This window comes from Triticum aestivum, chromosome 7D (genome assembly GCF_018294505.1).
Source record: "Triticum aestivum cultivar Chinese Spring chromosome 7D, IWGSC CS RefSeq v2.1, whole genome shotgun sequence".
NCBI lineage: Eukaryota > Viridiplantae > Streptophyta > Magnoliopsida > Poales > Poaceae > Triticum > Triticum aestivum.
In genome coordinates this window covers 140,544,730-140,564,571 of record NC_057814.1, presented here as the reverse complement: position 1 = coordinate 140,564,571, position 19,842 = coordinate 140,544,730, and the positions used below count along the sequence as shown (strand labels likewise).

At 43.4% G+C, this 19,842-nt stretch overlaps 2 protein-coding genes, 1 non-coding gene and 1 pseudogene across 3 annotated transcripts; 2 read left to right on the top strand and 2 right to left on the bottom strand.

The window, feature by feature from the left end:
• The first annotated feature begins 2,180 nt into the window (after positions 1-2,180).
• On the top strand, positions 2,181-3,541 carry LOC123170971 (uncharacterized). Its single transcript, XM_044588660.1, has 3 exons — positions 2,181-2,250; positions 2,492-2,712; positions 2,963-3,541. The coding sequence occupies exons 1-3, from the start codon at positions 2,181-2,183 to the stop codon at positions 3,539-3,541; spliced, it is 870 nt and encodes a 289-aa protein (XP_044444595.1).
• A 6,288-nt stretch (positions 3,542-9,829) lies between these two features.
• On the top strand, positions 9,830-12,892 carry LOC123165812 (uncharacterized). The gene is made up of 6 exons (XM_044583543.1): positions 9,830-10,122; positions 11,549-11,599; positions 11,684-11,817; positions 12,212-12,303; positions 12,428-12,566; positions 12,664-12,892. Exons 1-6 carry the CDS (start codon positions 9,871-9,873, stop codon positions 12,734-12,736), a joined length of 741 nt encoding a protein of 246 aa, XP_044439478.1. The 5' UTR covers positions 9,830-9,870; the 3' UTR covers positions 12,737-12,892.
• Positions 12,893-12,943: 51 nt separating this feature from the next.
• On the bottom strand, positions 12,944-13,103 carry LOC123171604 (U1 spliceosomal RNA). The gene has a single exon (XR_006485314.1). It is a non-coding gene; the product is annotated as a U1 spliceosomal RNA (small nuclear RNA).
• A 1,317-nt stretch (positions 13,104-14,420) lies between these two features.
• LOC123171612 (uncharacterized) lies at positions 14,421-14,571 on the bottom strand (annotated as a pseudogene).
• Positions 14,572-19,842: the final 5,271 nt, after the last annotated feature.

Sequence of the window (19,842 nt, the reverse complement as noted above, 5' to 3'; positions counted from 1 at the left end):
GAGAGGGATGCGGCGGAGAGCTCTGTCCACCGCCGCCGCGGGTTACCAGCGAAGCCCGATGAGGACGAGCGGCTCCTCGCGTGGGTCTACCGCTGGTCGCTTACGATGGCAGAGACGGACGCTCGGCGGCTCCGCTGGAAGAACACGAGGGCACTCCGGCTTGCCATCAAGCAGTCCGAGCGCGAGGCCAAGGAGAAGGCGACGGAGGCGGCTCGGCTGGCGAAGCTCAAGCGGCAGCAGGACCGGGTCGTCCGGCGGCTCAAAGGGCTCATCGTCGTCTCCTCCTCCTCCTCCGATGACGACGACGACAGCGACAACCACGGCGCCTCGTCCGATGACTCGGACAATCCTTCACCATCCGCCGACGGTTACAGTTGCACCGGCGACCGGAAGAGGAAAGGGCCGGCGAGGAAGTGGTGAAGATCCGCTTTCTTCAATCTACCCCTAATAATAAAGCAGCGAGTACTTCTGGTCATTCGTCGCATACATTTTACAAAGAAGTCCCTGCACGTTCGTGAAATCAACCCACGCGCGGTCCCATAAGTGAGAGCAGAAAAACATTTCGTATTTTGCATAAAACCCCCAGAGGTTTCGGTTAATTAATCTGCAGTCCTATTTTAAGTGGGAACATAAAACTCCTTGATTTATTCAGAAACCCCCCCTGAGAGTTTTGTTAATTAAGATGTCATCCGTCTAGAAATTAACCTTTTTATATAGATTCAAATGTTTTTTTCCAAATATTCGTATCTTTTAAACCGTAACTCCTATTTTAGAATGTTATATATGAAAATTGAATAGAAAAATGTCTACAATATGAACATGATGTTATTTTTATCCATTAACCATTTTTAAATGTTGTTTAGGGACAGATTCAAATGCTGTAAAAAATATTCATGTCTTTTAAACCCTAACTCCAATTTTAATATGTTATACTGTAAATATATGTAGAATCTCAATATGATGTTGTTTCACATGTCAATAATTTTTTAAATGTTGTTTAGGATGGACCGTTAATTAGTAGTGGATGATCCGTCTTTTTTTGTACTGGTGCCGATTCAAATGGAAAATGAACACCTTAACAAAAACAAATTGGAGGCGAAAGAAACCATCTATAACCATGCATGTCCATCGGCGAGAGTCGGAAGAAGGATAAATGGCAAGATTGGTAAGATGCCTTGTTGAAATAAATAAAGGATGGACCTATTGGGGTCTTGAGTAGTCATGGTTATTGTGTTAGGGCCGTGTGGTATTTGTTTCCTCCCGTTGCAACCCATGGGCTTTTTTGCTCGTTTAATTTCAAGTATTTAGATGTAGTTTAAAGTTGTCCGTCGTTTATGTGAACTTTGGCGGTCTTTTGAACATCCCTTGGTGATCTTTTGGTGAACGTATTGTGCTTGGCTATGTTCGTTTCTATGTCCATTTGTAGTTCGATTGATGTTGCATCGTTTAGTATGGATACACGGGATCGGATATGAGATACACGGATGTGGACGAAATGATTTGAGAAGTGACCGATCAGTACCCACAGACGAGTCCGGCGGGCTCATGCCGGCGTTTGAGGGCCCAGATTTTCCTAGTCCGGCGGTAGATGCTCTAATAAACCTAGACGGAGCTAATACTAACCTCTAACTAATAATACATTTATATGCACTTCTAGCATACCTGAAGATGTGGTGTTTCCACCTCTGTTTCCCGCACGAAATCATCTCCGTCTTGTTGCAGATCGAGCCTCTGCAGCAGATCTTCCACATCTTCCCTTCCCCGTTTGATTGATGTTGCTAAAGCGTTAAACAGCCCGTCGGACTCCGACTTCCTAGCGCGGTCAGATTTGAATTGAACCGCACAGGCGGTTCCGCATCTGTTATAAATACGCGCGTGCACGGCGCCGGAAGAAGTCCATCGAAGCCAGAAACACGCTAGTACGAGTATTGTTTTCGCGGCCCCGCGACGGCGACCCGGCCTGCGAATCACCATTTGCGTCTCCTGCTCCGTTACCTTGCGTCCCCTGCGGCCACGAAACAAGGGTGCTCTTGGATCAAGAATTAGAATCTGTTTAAAAGGCTGAAGAATTAGCTGCTGCGTGCGACGATGGCTACGGCTAAGAGAACCAAGGCGAAAGCTGACAGGGCCAAAGCCGCGGAAGTAGCCAAGACAGCCAGGCCAACGCCTACGAGGCCGAGATGGCAGCCGACGCGGATGCTGTACGGGCCGCCAGGATTGCCAAGAGGAAGGCCAGAGAGGCCAAAAAATGTCACTATGACCTACTCCCTCTGTTCTCAAATATTTGTCTTTTAGAGATTTCAAATGGACTACCACATATGGATGTATATAGACATATTTTATAGTGTAGATTCATTTATTTTGCTCCGTATGTAGTCACTTGTTCAAATCTCTAGAAAGACAACTATTTAGAAACGGATGGAGTAATTACCATGACTTTAAGTATTTTGTTTCATTCTTTCACTAACTTGATATTAATGGGACAATGCAGCATCTATCCCTGCCATGCGTTATACGTCCCCTGCTTCCCGTGACACGCCCGATCCCATGGCTACTCTACAGTTCAAGTCAGTCAAAATCACATCAATCAAAGAGTGCTTACACTGGCCACTGCAAGTGTTTGGTATCGTTGCTGCACGTGATATCCTGGATAACAAGCGCAACATTATTTTCCACCGTCCGAGAAATAGCTGCCAGACCATCACTGAAGAGGTTTGTATATTCTTACTCATTTGTTTGTTTTCCCAAGTTGCATGCATTTTGCTCTTGCACACTCTCTCCTTGCCTCATTAATTAAAGTTTACAAAATTTTGACTTTGGAAAATATGCATTATAATTTGACAAGGAGAGAGTGCATGGAATATATTATAATAGATTGGTTGTTGCATTATATCCACTTGATGTAGTCTTATTACTAAGTAGAACATAATTATTGACCTACATACTTGTTTCGATCATGCAGGATCCATATCTTGCATTGACCGGCCCCAGTCGAGCTATTGCGGTGTCAATAGACCCTTCCTACATTGAGGTTTCCCTGAAAGTCAAGGGCACTACAAAAGCTGAGGATAAAGATCTGAGTGATCTTGTTGTGACTTACAGAAGTGGGTATTGCCTAACTGGTGTTTACCCTAGCAGGCTCAGCACGCTGAAATTTGAATTCAGCCATGTTAGTATCACTGTGGAGGCCACAATCTGTATAAAACTCACTGGTGGGTCATGGCCAATTGGTTTCCAAAGTGTATTCACTGCTGGCACCTCTACTGATGATGTCCTCGTCAAATTACTTGATTCCGGACATGACGGGTTGCCTGTCGATGCCAATGGTGTGACCAAGCTCTCGCGTCGCGTGGTTTCTGTTGGACTTGAGAAGTTTCTAAAGGTTTATCTCATGGCAATTTCGATTAATGAGAAACAAGTTGTTGAGAGTAGCGAGGCAACTTTTAAGCCTGAGAGGGCTGGTATTAGCCTAATCAATCTTAGTCTTGGCTTCTGTAGTATGGAAGTTGCCGTTGCTTGGTCATGTTTCTGTGATGAGTGACTTGTTCTTATAATTTTCTCTGGAGACACCATTTGAAACCACTTACATTTTCCTATAAAAATGATACACTTACGGGCAATTGTTACGGAAAGCATGGCTACGCGCTGATGTGGCAGAAAGAGACAGCGATGTGAGCCGTAATTCACGCAAAGTGAAAAATTGAGCGCCAATCAGCTGGCTCCACCTCGGTGCGTAGATGATTTCCGTGGCAGTCCGTCCATAAGTGTATAGCATCATTGGCCTTGCTAGCTCCTATTTGCACTGACAGTAATAATACTACCTTCTCTATTCCTTAGCTCAATTCTATTTTGCTTCCTTTGAAGTTTTTCAGTCTCTAATCAGATTAATCAGTTGTAGACACGTGTAATTCTGGGTACATGGGCAGGTACCATTCCCGTGTGCCTGTAGCTAAAGGGGGAGAAGCACGCTCTCGACACTACGCCGCCCTTATCTCTCTATTTTCTCCCTTTTCCCCGAGAGGTCTTCTCCAATCCCGTGCACGACTCAGTTAACCGCCGCTTTGCCACCGTATCCTCCTATGAAATGTGGCTCACCTCCTTCCATCGGGGCTAATTTTTTTTAAATAATGCATTTTTTATTAATTTTCATAAATATTACGCTGGGTAAAAAAAATTCAAAAATAATACACCGTCGGCCCGCTGCAGGCCGACTGGGCCTAGTCAGCCCACAGCAGGCCGATTGGACTCCAGTCGGCCTACAGCTGGCCGACTGGCCCCTGTCAGCCCACTGTGGGCCGACTGGAGCTAATTAGCTCGCTGTGAGCTAATTGTTTTTGCAAAAAAAGTAGGCATAAAAAATATGTTTATAAAAATGTTAATTATGTAATTAAAAAATGTTAAACGTGTATAAAAAATGTTCCTAATGTATACAAAAAATGTACAATATATATGCAAAAAAGTTGACATAAAAATATGTTTTAAAAAGTGTTAAACATGTATTTAAAAATTGTTAAATGTGTGTATAAAAAATGTTCCTTATTTATACAAAAAAATATAGAATGTGTATGAAAAAAAGTTGACACCAAAAAAATATGTTTGAAAAGTTGACATTTTTTCAAATACATGATTAAAAATTGTTAAATGTGTGTATAAAAAATGTTTCTTATCTATTCAAAAAATATTGAATGTGTATGAAAAAAGTTGACACCAAAAAAATATGTTTGAAAAAAATGTTCAGGGGCCAGTCATCCAGCTGTAGGCCGACTGGAGTCCAATCGGCCTGCTGTGGGCCGACTAGGCCAGTCGGCCTGCAGTGGGCCGACGGTGTATTATTTTGAAAAACAAATATCCAGCGTAATATTTATGAAAATTAATTAAAAAATGTATTATTAAAAAAAATAGCCCCATCGGGAACCATGGCAGCCGGAAAAAAATCCTCTACGACTAGGTCATCTGCTCCTCATCGGTAGACCCTCTCCCGCGGCTAACGTGTGGAAAAATGGATCTCAAAGCAGTACTGAGTATCGAATCCGGCTTTCTTCTTCTCCGGCGCCCCAATCCTACTTCTAGCGCTTCCTCATCTCAGAGGTGGGCATAAAAACCGACCAACCAAAAACTAAACCGAAACCGACACCGATTTGTTTTTGAATTTTTGGTTGTTTAGCGAGTACTGAAAAATAATCTGTTTTGTGTGTTATTAATCGAACAAAATTCAAACGCTTGGTATTTGAAGCAGCTAATCGATAAGCCGAATTCATACAACCAATGTTGCCTCGTTGAGTAGTCCTCCCGCCAGCCAAGCCAAATAGAAGAGCATATACGGCTGCGGCACCAAATCCGGGCGCCCAAACGCCCGCGGACGCGTCCAGGCATGTCCACGGACAGTGGCTGGGCAAGGCACGAATTGCCGCTTCCACAACCGTCTATCTCAAATCCGGTACTTTATATCCATACTAAAGCATGCAATGCGAATAAAAAGTAAGTACAAATCAAATATACATTGAAATGCACATATAATAAACATTTTGACCACCGAAAAATTCCACAATTCACATAATCTATATAAACTACAGACAAGTTTAAACTAGATTACTAAATGCTTGAAATAAAGACGGAGACAGCAGAGCTTCACCACTTCCTCGGCCCTTTGCTTGTCCGGTCATCGGCACTGGCAGACACTAGAACTCACCGTTGCCCTTCCAGAGCAGCGGCCGAAGGCGGAGGAGGTGGATGGAGGGGCATCACAGATTGAGCTGCCTCGCGCGGAGTTGCACGCAGGGCGGGAAGGGCTAGCCCCGGCGTCGGCGTTGCAGCTGCGGGCAATAGGCGACATCGCAGCAGATCCGGAACTGTCGCCCTTGTCCACCCATGACCGCTACAACATGATGCGTAGGGCCAGCTCATCCTCGTAACTGGTCGCATCGCGAAGGAATGCGTCATGATGTCTTGCACGTGCACATGGTTTAGTTGTAGAATTTTCGAAATAAGAGTATCGATCTCACGGGGAGCACATGAATCAATCTTTTGTCTCTTGAAGGGTTTAAATAGCTATGTCTGCAAGTTGAGAGAAATCGAAAGCAGTGGTGATATAGTAGCAACGGTGTAACGTGCATAAAAGTAAAGTACTGAAATGCAGGGATTGTAAACAAGGGTGATGAAATCAATCGATACCTAATAATAAAATGGCTATTGCTTCTTGCGGTACATCATGAAAATTGCCACCAAAGTTGCAAAATATTACCCACCAGTGTCATCTATAAGTGATAAAAAAGTTTCACACAGTGGAATCCCCTGCCTCGACCGGCCCATGCAGTAGGGACCTCCTATACTGCGCTCTACGTGCTGGGAGAAGACACAGCGCGTCCGTTTGGGCCGGCCCATGTCCCGGCGGCCTGTTTCTTCAATTTTGTTTTTTATTTTCCTTGTCCGTTTTGTTTTTTCTACTTTAAATAATTTGAGACTTCAAAAAGTTTCTAAAAAATAAAAAAGTGAATTTTAAAATAAAATATTTAATAAATCATAAAATGTTTGTGGATTCAAAAAATGTTCACGGTTTTATAAGAAAATGTTTGCTTATTCAAAAACTATTCGAAATTTTGAAAACAAAAGTTCGGGGAATAGAAAAATGTTCATGATTTTTTTAAGTTCATATATTATTTTCGAAGAAATTGAACAAAATTTCGCCAATTCAGAAAATATTCATGAATGGAAAAATATTTCCTGAAAATTCAGAAACTCTTCGTGACTTACAAAATAGTTTACTCATTCATAAAATGTTCGCTGATTCAAAAAATGATCATGCATTTCAAAAAATGTTCATTAAATCAAAAAAATATTCGTTAAATAAAAAATGTTTGTTAAATTTAAAAATGTTCGTGAATTTTAAAAATTGGTCCACCAATTTTCAAAACAATATTCGTCCATTCTAGAAATTCTCGCCGATTCAAGAAAATTGTTAAAAAATTGTTCATAATTTCAAAAAAAGTTTGCAAGTAGTATAAAATGTTCATTAATTCAAAAATATTCTTGAGTTTAGAAAATATTTGAAAATTTGTTAAACTGTTCATAAATTTGAAAAATGACATGATTTCAAATATGTTCACGAGTTAAAAAGATGTTTATGATTTCATGAAATTGAGAGTGATAGTGTATCTCATGTCACATTCCCTCTCCGGACCAGCTTATCTTTGCAGCCTCAAGAGTCAAGATCAGGATTCTGCTGTTCCGAGGCTCCCGCCGTGTAGTACTTTGCACATAGAAGAAGAAGATGAGAACGATTTGTAGTCCAGTTTTTCCTAGATCGTAGATTGGATGTCAGTTGTTACAACTCCAGCACAGCAAGGCAGATTGTTTCTGTTTTGACTAGTCCGGTTTTGAATTGCTTGCATTGGGTTGTTTCTATTTTACTCTGCTAGGGTAGTACCGTGTAGTACCCCCTACTGCAACAATCCGGAACGATCCGGGACAAAGGGAGATACACCCTGTCACGTACCTATCCCCGCAACCAGCTGGCTCGCCAGCAGTAATAATCTTCCGTCCAAAATTGGCATATGTTGGATGGTTGAGTTTAGAGAAAACCAGTTTCAGGAAGGGGAGGGTGATTCCTAGCCATTTTCGTAGTTTAAGGATGAATGTTAGACGGTTTTAGAGTTCATGATTAAATCTTAGACAAATGAAAGAGTTCAAGGTTGTAATATGGACTCCTCACAAATATCAAATATTGGGATTGAAGTTTGATGGTGCTTCAACGTTGTACCCTTGTAGGAGATGTCGTCTTGGGATAACAAGGGTGGTGGACGAGTTCTGTTCTAGGAAATGGACAAACGGTGGCCGTCTAGCTAGTATTTTTCCAATTGGACACATTGTGCTCCTCTTCCTCGGGTGGTACTCAACCGGGGGGGGGGGGGGCAACACCCTCGATCGTAGGCAAGATGGGATAATTTCCCCTTTATGGCCGCACTGACACGTCAGTTGTGAGCGCGAGCAAGGGTGTGCCCGAGTTCTTGTTCTGTTTGGTGGCATTATTCTCCTATAGTTTGCACCGTTTTTGGGTGATCTTGTTCGACAGGTCATATCTTCTGGTTTGTGTCGCCGGTAGCTTCGTGTGGTGAATTGGTTCTGCTCGCTGCCCCCTCCCCTCATCATGTTCCCCGATGCTCACGTGTGCTCTCGGTTGTGATGATTTGTCTTTCTTGAGTGTGGCACCCTTCCATCCAGGGCGAGGGAGCAAGGGATCTTCTTTAGCTGTAGGGACGGATGACTTTGCGATGGTACTTGGCCACCCGAGAGGCCGAGAGTTGAAAAATGCATGATTTTCCTTCAACAATGGGCTTTCTCTAAGACTTTGCTTACTCTCTGGCCTTGTTGTGGTGCTTTTTTTTGCAAGAAAACTTCTAATCTATTCATTCTCAATCATGGTAGTACAAGGAACACCAGAGATAATAAAAATTACAACCAGGTCCGTGGATCACCTAGCGATGACTACAAGCACTAGGGCGAGCCGAAGGCGCGCCGCCGTCATTGCCCCTCCCTCATTGAGCCGGGCAAACCTTTTTATAGTAGATAGTCGGGAAGTCGTCGTGCTAAGACCCCATAGGACCATCGCACCAGAGCAGCAACCATCACCGATGAAGAAAGTCATAGATTGAAAGGACCAAACATGTAAACACCCAAACGAAGAAGACCAGATCCAAACAGATCGACCGAAGAGCAGCACCGATCGAACCCTGCGAGATCGGACGGAGGCACACCTCCACACGCCCTTCAGTGAAGCTAGACGCACCATTGGGACATGGACAATGAGACATTATACCTACTTTGGGACACAGCCGTGGCCACACAGTCCCAAGTCCCAACCAAGACGTTGAAACTAACAAAAACGAGAACGGGGTCCCTCCCACCGGCGAGGGGCCGAGGTCATCTGCACCTCCATGGCCCAAAGGCCATCGGAGAAGAGGTGGACCGGTAGCGGCACCGGCGGGAGGAGGAGGAAAGACTTTTCTTGGGAGGAAGGAAAGGAATTGTTGTGGTGTTGCGCGTAAACTTTTCCAGTGCTCTTTATCGCCTTATCTTTATTAATTTTTAAAATTAACTAGAACAATGCACGTGCGTTACAACGGGATATAAGTATTCTATTCTAACACATTAGCTTCTGATTTACCTGTCAATAATAATGCGATTGTGTAAATAATAATCTGACTGTGAATTACTTATATTTTGATTAGAAGTTTGATAAGTAAATGAAAGTGAAATTTGATTCAGATGGTAAGTAAATTAAGGTGATTGCTTATCATATATATGGAAGGTTGGATGAAGGGGTGATGGGAAGAAAGGTGGTTACGTTCTTTTTAAGTATATAATAGAGAAGTCTTGCATAATGCCTACGATATAAAAATATTTGTGGTGCCATGAGGGCGATTTGGAGGCCAGCTCCATGGAGACTGAAATTTTAAAACATTCAAAATTCAATTTTTTTTTAGTTTCAAAAAATTCTAAAAACAATTATACACAAAAGGATGTAATGTATATGTGTGTAAAAGTTCACGATGAAGTACCTTGAATTGTAAGCTGCAAAAAAGAATCATGGACTTTTAGAATGAACAATGCATGTGCTGAAAATCCACAAATTTATTTCTTTTGGAGCCCTCATTTTAACGTATTTCATAATGAAAATTTACAAACATGTACTTCTCCGTAAACTAATATAAGAGCGTTTAGAATACTAAAATAGTGATTTAAACATTTTTATATTAGTTTACAGAGGAAGTAGTATATTACTATGTGTATATGTGTATTTTTTTATCAAAACGAGCTCGGCCTGGCATTAGACATTCCGCTTCCGTTTCCATCCCTCGGACTCGCGACTACCAAATGTTGTCCCTTCCTCTTCCTCGCCACGCCGAAGGCCCCAACCCCAAGGTCCCGACCACCTCCGCCTGCCTCCTCCGCCCGCGCGGCCGTCTCCTGCTCGGGTCCAGCAGAGCTGCCACGAAGAATCTGCCGGCTTCCTCCCCGGATGCTTCGAGCCTGCGCCTCGCCTCCGTGGCCGCCCCCTCCCCGCGCGCCTCTGTCCGACGCCCAGACGGCGGCGGCCTCCTCCTCCTCTCCGTCGCTGCTTCCGCGGTACGGCACCCTGCCCCGTGCTCCTGATTTCAAAGCTTTTAATCCAGAGCTTTATCCAAAGCCGCTCGCTCAGATGATTGCTAGCTAGCATGTGGTAGGCTAGTGTCACTGCACTGAAATAGTGCAGGCATAGCAGATTCAGATCCCTAACCAACTTATGTTCTTTTAAAGCGATGTTTAGGGTGGAAAACTTACTCAAAACTGAAAGCACGTTTGAAATGCATCTACGTGCTGCACGTACGTTAGGGATTGGCTTATTATTACAGATATAGGTTGAACTTTTGTACCCTAATTACAATGAATACTAGTACGAATATCAATAATTTTAGATGTTTAAGTGACATATCAAGGAAGTCAACAGTCTTCCTGCGGGAAAAAAACGGAGGCCAAATGCTCTCCATTTTCCAATCTGAAAATAGCACGCCGCAAGTTAAAGTTGCAGAAAATTCAGCCACTGACCTAGTCCGTAAATAATGTATATGCGTATTTTGAGTTTTCTTTTTTCTAGATGCGCAGGTACTTAGTTTGGATGCAGGAGCACTTCCCATACAAGCGAAAGTGCTTTCGTCAATTAAATAGTTTCTGATAAGAAAAAAATCATTGCAAACGTATGTTGGTAAAAAAGATAATGATGGGAAAACTGCACGAGCATGGTTCATCCAAGTGAAAGTCGCAGTTTCCCTTCTGAAGAATACTTCTTATATAGAACCATATCTTGTCAGGTTTATTCTGGATAATTTGGCTCCTATCTTTTTTTTTGGAAATGGAGGTATACCCCCGGCCTCTGCATCATGATGATGCATGTGGCCCTCTTATTAAAAATCCAGAAAGTATCATCGTAAAGGTCTTACAGCTCGCAAACGGAGCAAAACAAAGTACATAAACCGGAAAATTACAAGCGGACAAAGACAACCGATACGGTAATAATAAGGATAAGCTCTCTAGACTCCTATCCTGTTATGCGAACGCCATCCGAACCGGTTGAATATAACCCGAGCCACCATCTCCCATTGGTTGCACCCAGTAACCAAAGGCTCCCTGGAGTCCATAGGAGTGAGTAAGGACCACGTACGAATCCAAGCTGTAGCTCTGAAGATAACCTGCAAAAAAGTTAAGTTGTGTTGTCTGTTAAAAATCATATCATTTCTGCAGTTCCATATAGCCCATAATAACGCACATATTCCAATCCGAATACGAGCTGCCGTGATCTGTTCAACCCCAGCTAAACACGTCCCAAACAAAGACGCAATATCTACTGGAGGATTGATATTAAAAGCTATATGAATCGTTCTCCAAAGTAACTTGGCAAGTGGGCATTCAAGGAATAAATGTTGTATTGTCTCATCTTGAGCACAAAAACAAAATTTGCGCTTGTCGGCGTCGGGAGCCTACTGTCTCTGTTAATCACAGTTACTATCTTATGTAGGTTGCAGTGTCTGCCAGCTTCATATTCTTTTCGGCGATTCCCTCCATGTTGGTAGGTTGGTCCATTTGGTAAAACTTAAAACTTCTATATGGAACATGTAGCAACTATGAATATGAATATGCTAAACATTTTCAGGATGGTAAGAGGGCAGCAGAGTCTCTTGAAAAGTCCTTTGATCTCACAAGAGAGAAGCTTGCTGAAACTATGGCTTCAGTGAGACTAGTTGCAAAAGAGATCGGTGCCTTGAGTGTTGATCTCAGTGACCTAAGGCAAGTAACTAAACACTTCTCACGCCTGTTTCCTTTAATCTTTTCTTTTATATATATTATTAGATGGTCGGCTGATTTGCATATATGGAACTGCATTGACTCGACTCGACTCGACTCGAAGTGACCTGGATGTGTAATTACTTTTGGTTATGGTAGTTACTTCCAGATATTGTTCACTTGCTGTATCTGCCATCCACAGACATGACTCTTTCTGAGATTGTATTCTGATTACTGGATGCTGCCTTTTTTCTTCTCAAGAGTACTAGATCATGACTTTGTGTCCGCATGTTGGCATCTTTTGCAGTATTACATACTGTGTTGTGTAAAAGAGCTCAAATTCCTTAATAGGGGATAATTTCTGGATAACTAACAATATAATCATTCCCTAGACCAGTCAAGAATTGACGAAGGTTGTGAGGAGTTCCTTGAGCATTGTTCATACAGCTGACGCTCAACTTCGCCAGCTGGCAACCTCAGCCCAACAAGGTGATCTCTGCTCTGGTGGCATTACCTTCTACATGGCTTACCCTGCAAAAACAATAAAAAATTCTAACATGGCGTAAGGACCATGCCCAAGGTTTCTTGCCTTAGCATTTGTTCCATTTTTTAGGAACCGCTCAGGGGGCGGCTAACCGGAAGAAAGCAGTAGCGGAGCCATTGGTGGCTACTACCGTGAGAGAAGTCCGTGAGTTGATTGCGGACATCCGGTCAGGATTTGGAGCAGCCTTCGGCATCGCCAGCCTTTTCAGGTGGGCATCAGAATTTTGGTCAAAGCGCCCTACGAATAACTCACAGTGAGATAACACGATGTCTCTGAATTTTTCTCGTTACTGATGGTACGAGCAGCGTGTGGTCCAACCGGGCAGGACATAACTTACAGTCTTCCGCACAGCTATTTGTCACCACTTGTGTGGTTTAAGAGAAGGAGATGGCAGTTAGTGTGTCCTACATTGGGTGAACTGACATGTTTAAGTGTTAGATACAGATATTCCATGACAAGCTTTTTGGGACATATTTAGATAACTGAATTATGTATTCTCATCTGTTGATATCTTTGTTGGCACAACAGTTTGAATTTTGTGCTTGAAATATTTACATAACAGGTAATCTTTTTGTTTGAGCGTTGGTAGGGGCCGCGCGAACATGTACCCCCTCTATCATAAATTATGACGTCCACTCTCCCCGTAGGGAGATGGTAAACCAGTGCGCCCACAAGGTGCAATGTAGGCCACTGATCTAGACCATGAGACTTCTTGATCTCCCATTGACCCCATCCAGGTAAGTGAGTTTCAAGGTTGCCCTGCGTGGCGCATAAATAGTCAGCTCTCCTTCCGATGACGCCTCAGCCCTCGATGTGGGACTAAAAACGTCGGTACAAGAATCCTGGTGTCTTCCTGGAAAGCTGGGTGCGGCCTCGTCTTTGGTTATTAGGGCCACAAACCTGCTAATTCAGGCCCACCGTGTAGAGTTTATAGTAGTAATCCAGGCCCAATAAGCTGCAACGTATACGTGCGTCGGTCGTTGCTCGAGTTTGAATCGGGAACGGCTGCTTGCTTCTATTGCGTTCCAAGTTCCAACTTCCAACAGGAACCCTCCATAAAACAAGAGCGGCGGCGACCGATCGAGCTTGCCCACGGTGCTCTGGAGATAAAAACGAGTGGGGAGTCTTCGGTAGAGTTGACGGCGGCTACGAAGAAACCCAAGGCCAGGGTAATGTCTGAGATGAGGATGGCTGAAGGGGCTGCGATGATAAGAAAGTTGACGCCTGAAGAAAGGGCAGGATTATTGCCAAGTCCATGGCTGAAAAGTCTGCCAGCACGGCTGACGAAGCTGCTGAGGCGAAAGATGAAGCTGGAGATGATGAGCAGGAGACTGGTTACCGGATGCTACCTTTTTCCTTCTCAGAGTACTGGATATTAACTCATGACTTTGTGTGCACATGATAGCAACTTTTACATTACTATATTACTATTGTGTAAAACAATTCCGTTCCGTAAAAGAAGGAAAGGGTAAATATTTTCAGGATAAAACTACCGATATAATCATGCTGTACATCAGTCAATAATTGAGGAAGGTTGTCAGTAGTTTAGAGGAAGGTTGTCAGTAGTTCATTGAGGACATAACGTTCCAGCCTTCCGCACGGCTACTGGTCACCACTCATGAGGTCTAAGAAAAAGAGACCTTGGCCATTGTTCAACACTGGATTATGTATGTTCCTTGCAAATGGCAATTCATACGTCCTAGAGTTACTCCTAAAAATACTGATAGAATTAGAATCAATTCATTGGTAGTACTTCCTCCGTTTCTTTTTAGTCTGCATATAAGATTTGTCTTAAGTCAAACTTAGTAAAGTTTGATTAAGGTTATAGAAAAAATATCAACATTCACAATATAAATTCGATATCATTAGATGACCATTAGATGTATCATTGAATTCACTTTCATATTGTATATACCTAGTATTGTAGATGTTGATAATTTTGTATGTAAATTTGGTCAAATTTTATGAAATTTGACTTAAGACAAATCTTATATGCGAAATAAAAAAGAAATGGGGGAGTAGTTCGATTTGAAGTGTTATTTGTTTTTGAATTCAAGAATTGATAGGGGCCGCGCGAACGCATACTCCATCTACCACAAATTATAATATCCACAGGCAGATGGTAGACCTATGCGCCTAAAACGTGCAATGTAGGTCATTGATTTAGGCCATGAGACTTCTTAATCTCTTATTGACCCTGTTCAGGTAAGTTTCTAGGTCGCCCTGCCTGGCGTCTAAATAGTCAGCTCTCCCCTCAAGGGTGCTTGAGCCTTCGATGTGGGACAAAACGGGAGTACCAGAATCCTCGTGGCTTGCCGATAAAAGAAAAAGAAATCATGGCGACTTATTGAAAGTTGAGTGCTAATGTTGTCTTTTTGGTAATTATTGGGGCCACTCAAACTTGCTAATTCAGGCCCACGTTGTAGCTTAGATGCGGCAGAGACTATGGCATTTAGGCCCAACAAGGTGCAACTTGTAGATCACGGTTTACATAATAAAATGGAGAGAACACAATTCATTGTACCTCTTACAAAGGTCACTCCCCCCTCTTCTCTTGTTCGACAAATGGCGCACTGTATGTGCATCACTTGTCGCAATCTGAGAATTTTCCTTTTTTTACATATATTCGTTTTACAAAATATTTTATCTCTCGAACCGTGTTTTCAAATACCGAATCATTTTCACCGTTGAATCTCTCACGTCAAGATTTTTGAATCTAGATCCTATGTTAATAGGTTTCGATGGAATATTTTCACGAAAAAAATGAAATTCGTGAGACAACGAATACTGAAAAAGAAAAACCCAAAAAAGGAAAACAAAAAGCATGTTAGTGCAAAAAAATGAATACCAAAAAGAAAAGAAATAGAGCCTGAAAGCACGGTTGTGGTTTTTCACTTTCTTTTGGAGGCACATGTTGTGATTTTCCCTTTTTTTTAGAGAAGCACAACCCGGAAGCAAATCAATGCTTCCACGTGAAGCAAATCAGTGCTTCCCGTGCAAGCACATATTTTTCCATGCAAAAAATTCTCCAAAACCTAGAGAAAATAGGCGAAAACCAGAAAGCTGAAAATCCCCGAAAAATAAACCCATCTAAAACCCTAAAATGTTTTAAAAAACCAGAGCAAGCACCCAACACGCAACATGTGGTGGCGGCTGAACACACCACTTGACGCGCTCCCGGACCACTAAAAATTACCCCTGGAGGTCGCCCGCAAAAGGGGTAACCGTTGGTTAGTTATTCTCGAACAAGAGGGAAACGAGCCTGGTACATGTTAAAGGACCTGATGGATTCCATCAAATATGGCCCGAAGTAAAATGGGCCTAAATGTTTACTACTCCGATATATTGTTGTGCCTTAGCAACCACTCCTGGGCATGTTCATCTTCGATACTCTTACTATGCACACAACTCCTCCTCTTGCTGAGCGGCCCGACATGAATCCTCCTCTCCACGACCTCGCTTTTTTCCTTCCCCTCCAAGCATTCATTTATCACCGATTTTTATGCCTCACCACTAGAATTCCACCGTTTCTTGGCGTGGATACAAAGGGAGAGATCGATCACCGGCGACCGGAGACAGAGAGGATGAAGGTGGTTCTCACGCGCGCAGGTGGCGAGCGGGCAACGCTTGCATCCTTCCGACGCTATGGAAAGTAGGTTGCCAACATTAAAAACAAGACCCAAGGTGCAATAAACTGAGCATGGCCAAAGGATGCAGTTATTATCTTTCAACTTCTCTATAAACATTACTTATGTCTCTTCTTGAAGCATATAAAGGATTTTTATGTATTTCTTCTTCAACCTCTATTCTCGACAAATGTAACTGTTCAATCCCAGCTTGTTATAGATTTTGAAGCATGAGAAGGACAAGAATTAAGAAAGGACTCCAACTTTTTCATAAGGATGCTTCCTAGCATGTAGTTTATACATGTTGTTGCGTTACAGTTTTCATGTTAACGTGAAGTTTAATGTTTATGCATGTTAGCATTTTGTTTAGTAGTACTTGTCTTAGTGACTTGCACATGTACTTGACAGTTTACCTACATGAATTGACAAGTTCTTTCACACACACACACACACCCCCAGAGAGAGAGAGAGAATGCCACTATTTTTTGCGAAAAGGATCAGATCTATTATAAAAGAAGCATCTTAAACATATTTTCTTTATTGAGATTCCGAGACCACCGAACAATCACTACTTCTGCCAGGACGAGCCGCCGCGCCAATGTCGCCACTCCTGTATCGGAGCCGGCTTGACCTTGCTGATGACAGTCGGGAAGTCTTCATGCACGTGCCCCTAAGAACCAGCGTCCTAGAGCAGTACTCGTCGCCGTTGAACTCTTGCATAGTCTGAAGCACCTGACACCAAATCTTGCCACATAACGAGAAACCCAAACTACACCGCCCAAGGAGACGGCATAAATCTATGCCGGAGCTCCATTGACTATGTCCAAATGAACAAACTTGAGGGGGGGTCAAGCCCGGAAGACAAACTTGAAGAAGAGACGCCGCCATCGGCCCAAGAGCTGCACCTACAAGGGCTAAAAACCCTAACCTAAACTACTAACCGGAGCGGAGGCACAAGATTCCCCTCCCCGCCACTGGCTGCCGAAGCGGCAGGTAGAGGGGAGGCCAATCCACGGACTCGCCGGTGAAGTATAGAGGGGAAAGTTTGCCCTAGCCACCTAGGGTTAGGGAAGGAGACAGGTAAACTAAATAGGTTTCTTCTTCTTTTGATGTCTCTTTAAGCCACTATTTAGTAGCTTTACAAAATCTTCACTGCTCATCAGGTGAACCATGATTAAGCTTAATGCATGGAACAACATATAAATGCTAATTACATTACAAAAATAACCAAAAAATTGCCCTTGTTTAAATAATTAAATACCTAGACATCCGCATTAAGGGCACATCATCCTGGTTCTACCTAGATGTGAATTTTTCAATCAACATATGTGGCATCCATGTTTGTCTTTGGATTTAGCCACTGACTTGGTAGTTGTGATACTTTCGTATTCTTCAGATGAAAACATTCACTCAGCTACATGCACACAAACTTCCCATTCCAAAAGAGGAACCAAAAGGCAGAGCACAAACTGAACTCTCCCGGCTAACCCGTAGTTCTCTCCAAGCTATTGGTCCTGGCATTCACCCGCATCTTTCCATTGATATATGTGCATCCCCTTCTGTTCCACTTGCCCCTTTTCTCCTCATGCTTGTCTCTCATCTTCTTCCGCAAGTCCATTGTTCGGTTTCGCCTACCGCCTTTCTGCTTCTTCTTCTCCAGAATGCCAGAGCGGCCAACAACTAGTTAAATATATGCCAACCTGGCACATTAACAACTAATTATTGGCCAAAACTTTGTCTTAACCAATCAAGACACATTGTATAATTTGAAATGGAGGGAGAGTCGCATTTATACCTTTGTCCAAGTTCATAATTGCTGAATATCTATCCTGAACTCATTTGTTTACAGTTTTGAAAATGTTTAAACTTGTGGTTTGATATAAGATGTTAATAATAAGAACTGAATTGTGCAAGTGACGCCGGATAATTTTGGTGGTAAAACTTCACATCCATAAATCGATCCTCCTTAATATCACACGACCTTAACTTGCTAGTTAGTAGCACATAAATGAACAAATTGATTAATTTGTTTCTTCATTTATTTAGTTCAAACGGTGGTATAATCTCCACACTATCAATCAATCGAATGTTTACTAGTCTGAAACCCATATCAATTTGTTGGACTGATCAACATCTTACCTAGCTAGCTAATTAATACTCTAGCTAAGACCACTTCCAATGCGCCGTCTCTTAACGTTATCTCTTAGTGTGTACTAGTATGTTAGATGTTTATATACAACTAACTCAATGCATTGTATCTTTCATTTGTAGGTTAAGTATTTATCTAGTAGACTCGATGTCTATTAAGATTATTTGTGTCTAATTGGATGATGAGTACGAGGTTTAATATCGATGAGTATGAGATAAGAGACAACTTCATCCTATCCTCTTCATTAGTTATGTGTCACATGGACAAAAAAAATCTGATGTAAAAGAGTGAGACAACACAAAGTGAAGCACCGGGAAAAAGACCTAAACTCCTGCTCCACTAGGCGGCTGCCCTGGCCGTAGCCGCCGCAGGTAAGTAAAATAAGCACCCTCTCGATTTCAATTGAAGAGATGAACTTTTATGTAAGTAGCTACGAGGACCAGACAGGCAGACACATGCATGCCGGCTGCTAACTAATAACGCTAATAATGCATCGATTTCCATGCATCAGTTGCTTGCCTCCACGCCTACGTACATACAAACAGAGAGCAGGTGAACCTTGCTGTGGTCACTGTCAATTAGTTAATGATCACCCTGACATGGTACGAAACAAAGCAAATCACAGGTGACTACAATATACAACACGCTGTCGGTATAAGAAAATACAACCCCGATATGTTGATGTCCATGGTTTACCTAGCTTCCTGCGTATTTTCTTCTTTCAAGAATTCCCTTCATTTTGGTCTATTTTTACTGTTATTAAATTCCTTTTGTTTTGTATAAACAGTTCTCCATTTTCCTAATGTTTCACTAAGGTTTTTATTGAGGTTTTGATCAGGGTATGAAAGTGTGCACGTCTTCGTGCTATTAATAAATTAATTACTTAGCGGATGGTAAACTATCTAGCACAAAGACAAAGACATATCCCCCAAAACTAAATAAATAAGCATAGATAGATATCAAAGCATGCATGTAGGCAGCCGCCAGTTAGGTAGAAATATTAACTAGAAAATCGATGAGATTCACTGATCACTCATGCGGATCGAAGATCTCAGCTGCTACTTCACTAGCTATCGAGGTGGCGGCGCGTCGTCGTCGCTGTCGTCGTCGAGAATGACGACGCCTCCCTCGTCGCGGCCGCGGCGACGAGCGACGAACTGCTCTAGGGCGCGGCACTGGCGATCTAGCTCGGTCCGCTCCCAGTCTTCGTGCGCCCACTTCAAGGCCACCTCGTCGGAGAGCCCCGGCTCCGTCTTCACCGCGGCAAGCCCTGGCTCCGTCTTGACGGCGGCGAGCCCCGGCTCTGTCTTCGGCCTGACGAAGCGGGGAGGAGCGGAGGAGGAGGCGCGCCCGCCATGGTTGACGACGATGTCGGCGCTGCGTGTGCGCCGGCCGAGCGGCGTCTTGGCTGGCTCGGCCTTGACGCTGAGCAGCGCCCGCGACCCGGAGGAGGAGGAGGAGCGGGAGGAGGAGGAAGAAGAGGACGGCGTCCTCCTCGGCATCCACTGGCCGCCGATCCGGGCCGGGGCGGCGGGGTACGTCAAGGGCGGGTCGCTGCCGCCCTCGAGGTGCCGAAGAACTTCATGGAGCGAGCGGTCGGGGGAGCCCTCGCTGTTCTTGGTGCCCCGCACCACCGGCGCCGCGTTGGTGGAGGCGAGCCGCCGCGCCTGCTGGTGCTGGAAGTACGCCGCCCACGCCTTGTGGTTATC

Excerpts from the sequence above, each read along its gene's own strand:
- LOC123170971 (XM_044588660.1), top strand. The coding sequence starts at position 2,181 with ATGGCAGCCGACGCGGATGCTGTACGGGCCGCCAGGATTGCCAAGAGG. Across the intron at positions 2,251-2,491 it reads GGCCAGAGAGGCCAAAAAAT|CATCTATCCCTGCCATGCGT; the intron begins GTCACTATGACC and ends GGGACAATGCAG. Across the intron at positions 2,713-2,962 it reads GCCAGACCATCACTGAAGAG|GATCCATATCTTGCATTGAC; the intron begins GTTTGTATATTC and ends TCGATCATGCAG.
- LOC123165812 (XM_044583543.1), top strand. The coding sequence starts at position 9,871 with ATGTTGTCCCTTCCTCTTCCTCGCCACGCCGAAGGCCCCAACCCCAAG. Across the intron at positions 11,600-11,683 it reads CGGCGATTCCCTCCATGTTG|GATGGTAAGAGGGCAGCAGA; the intron begins GTAGGTTGGTCC and ends AAACATTTTCAG. Across the intron at positions 12,567-12,663 it reads GGCATCGCCAGCCTTTTCAG|CGTGTGGTCCAACCGGGCAG; the intron begins GTGGGCATCAGA and ends TGGTACGAGCAG.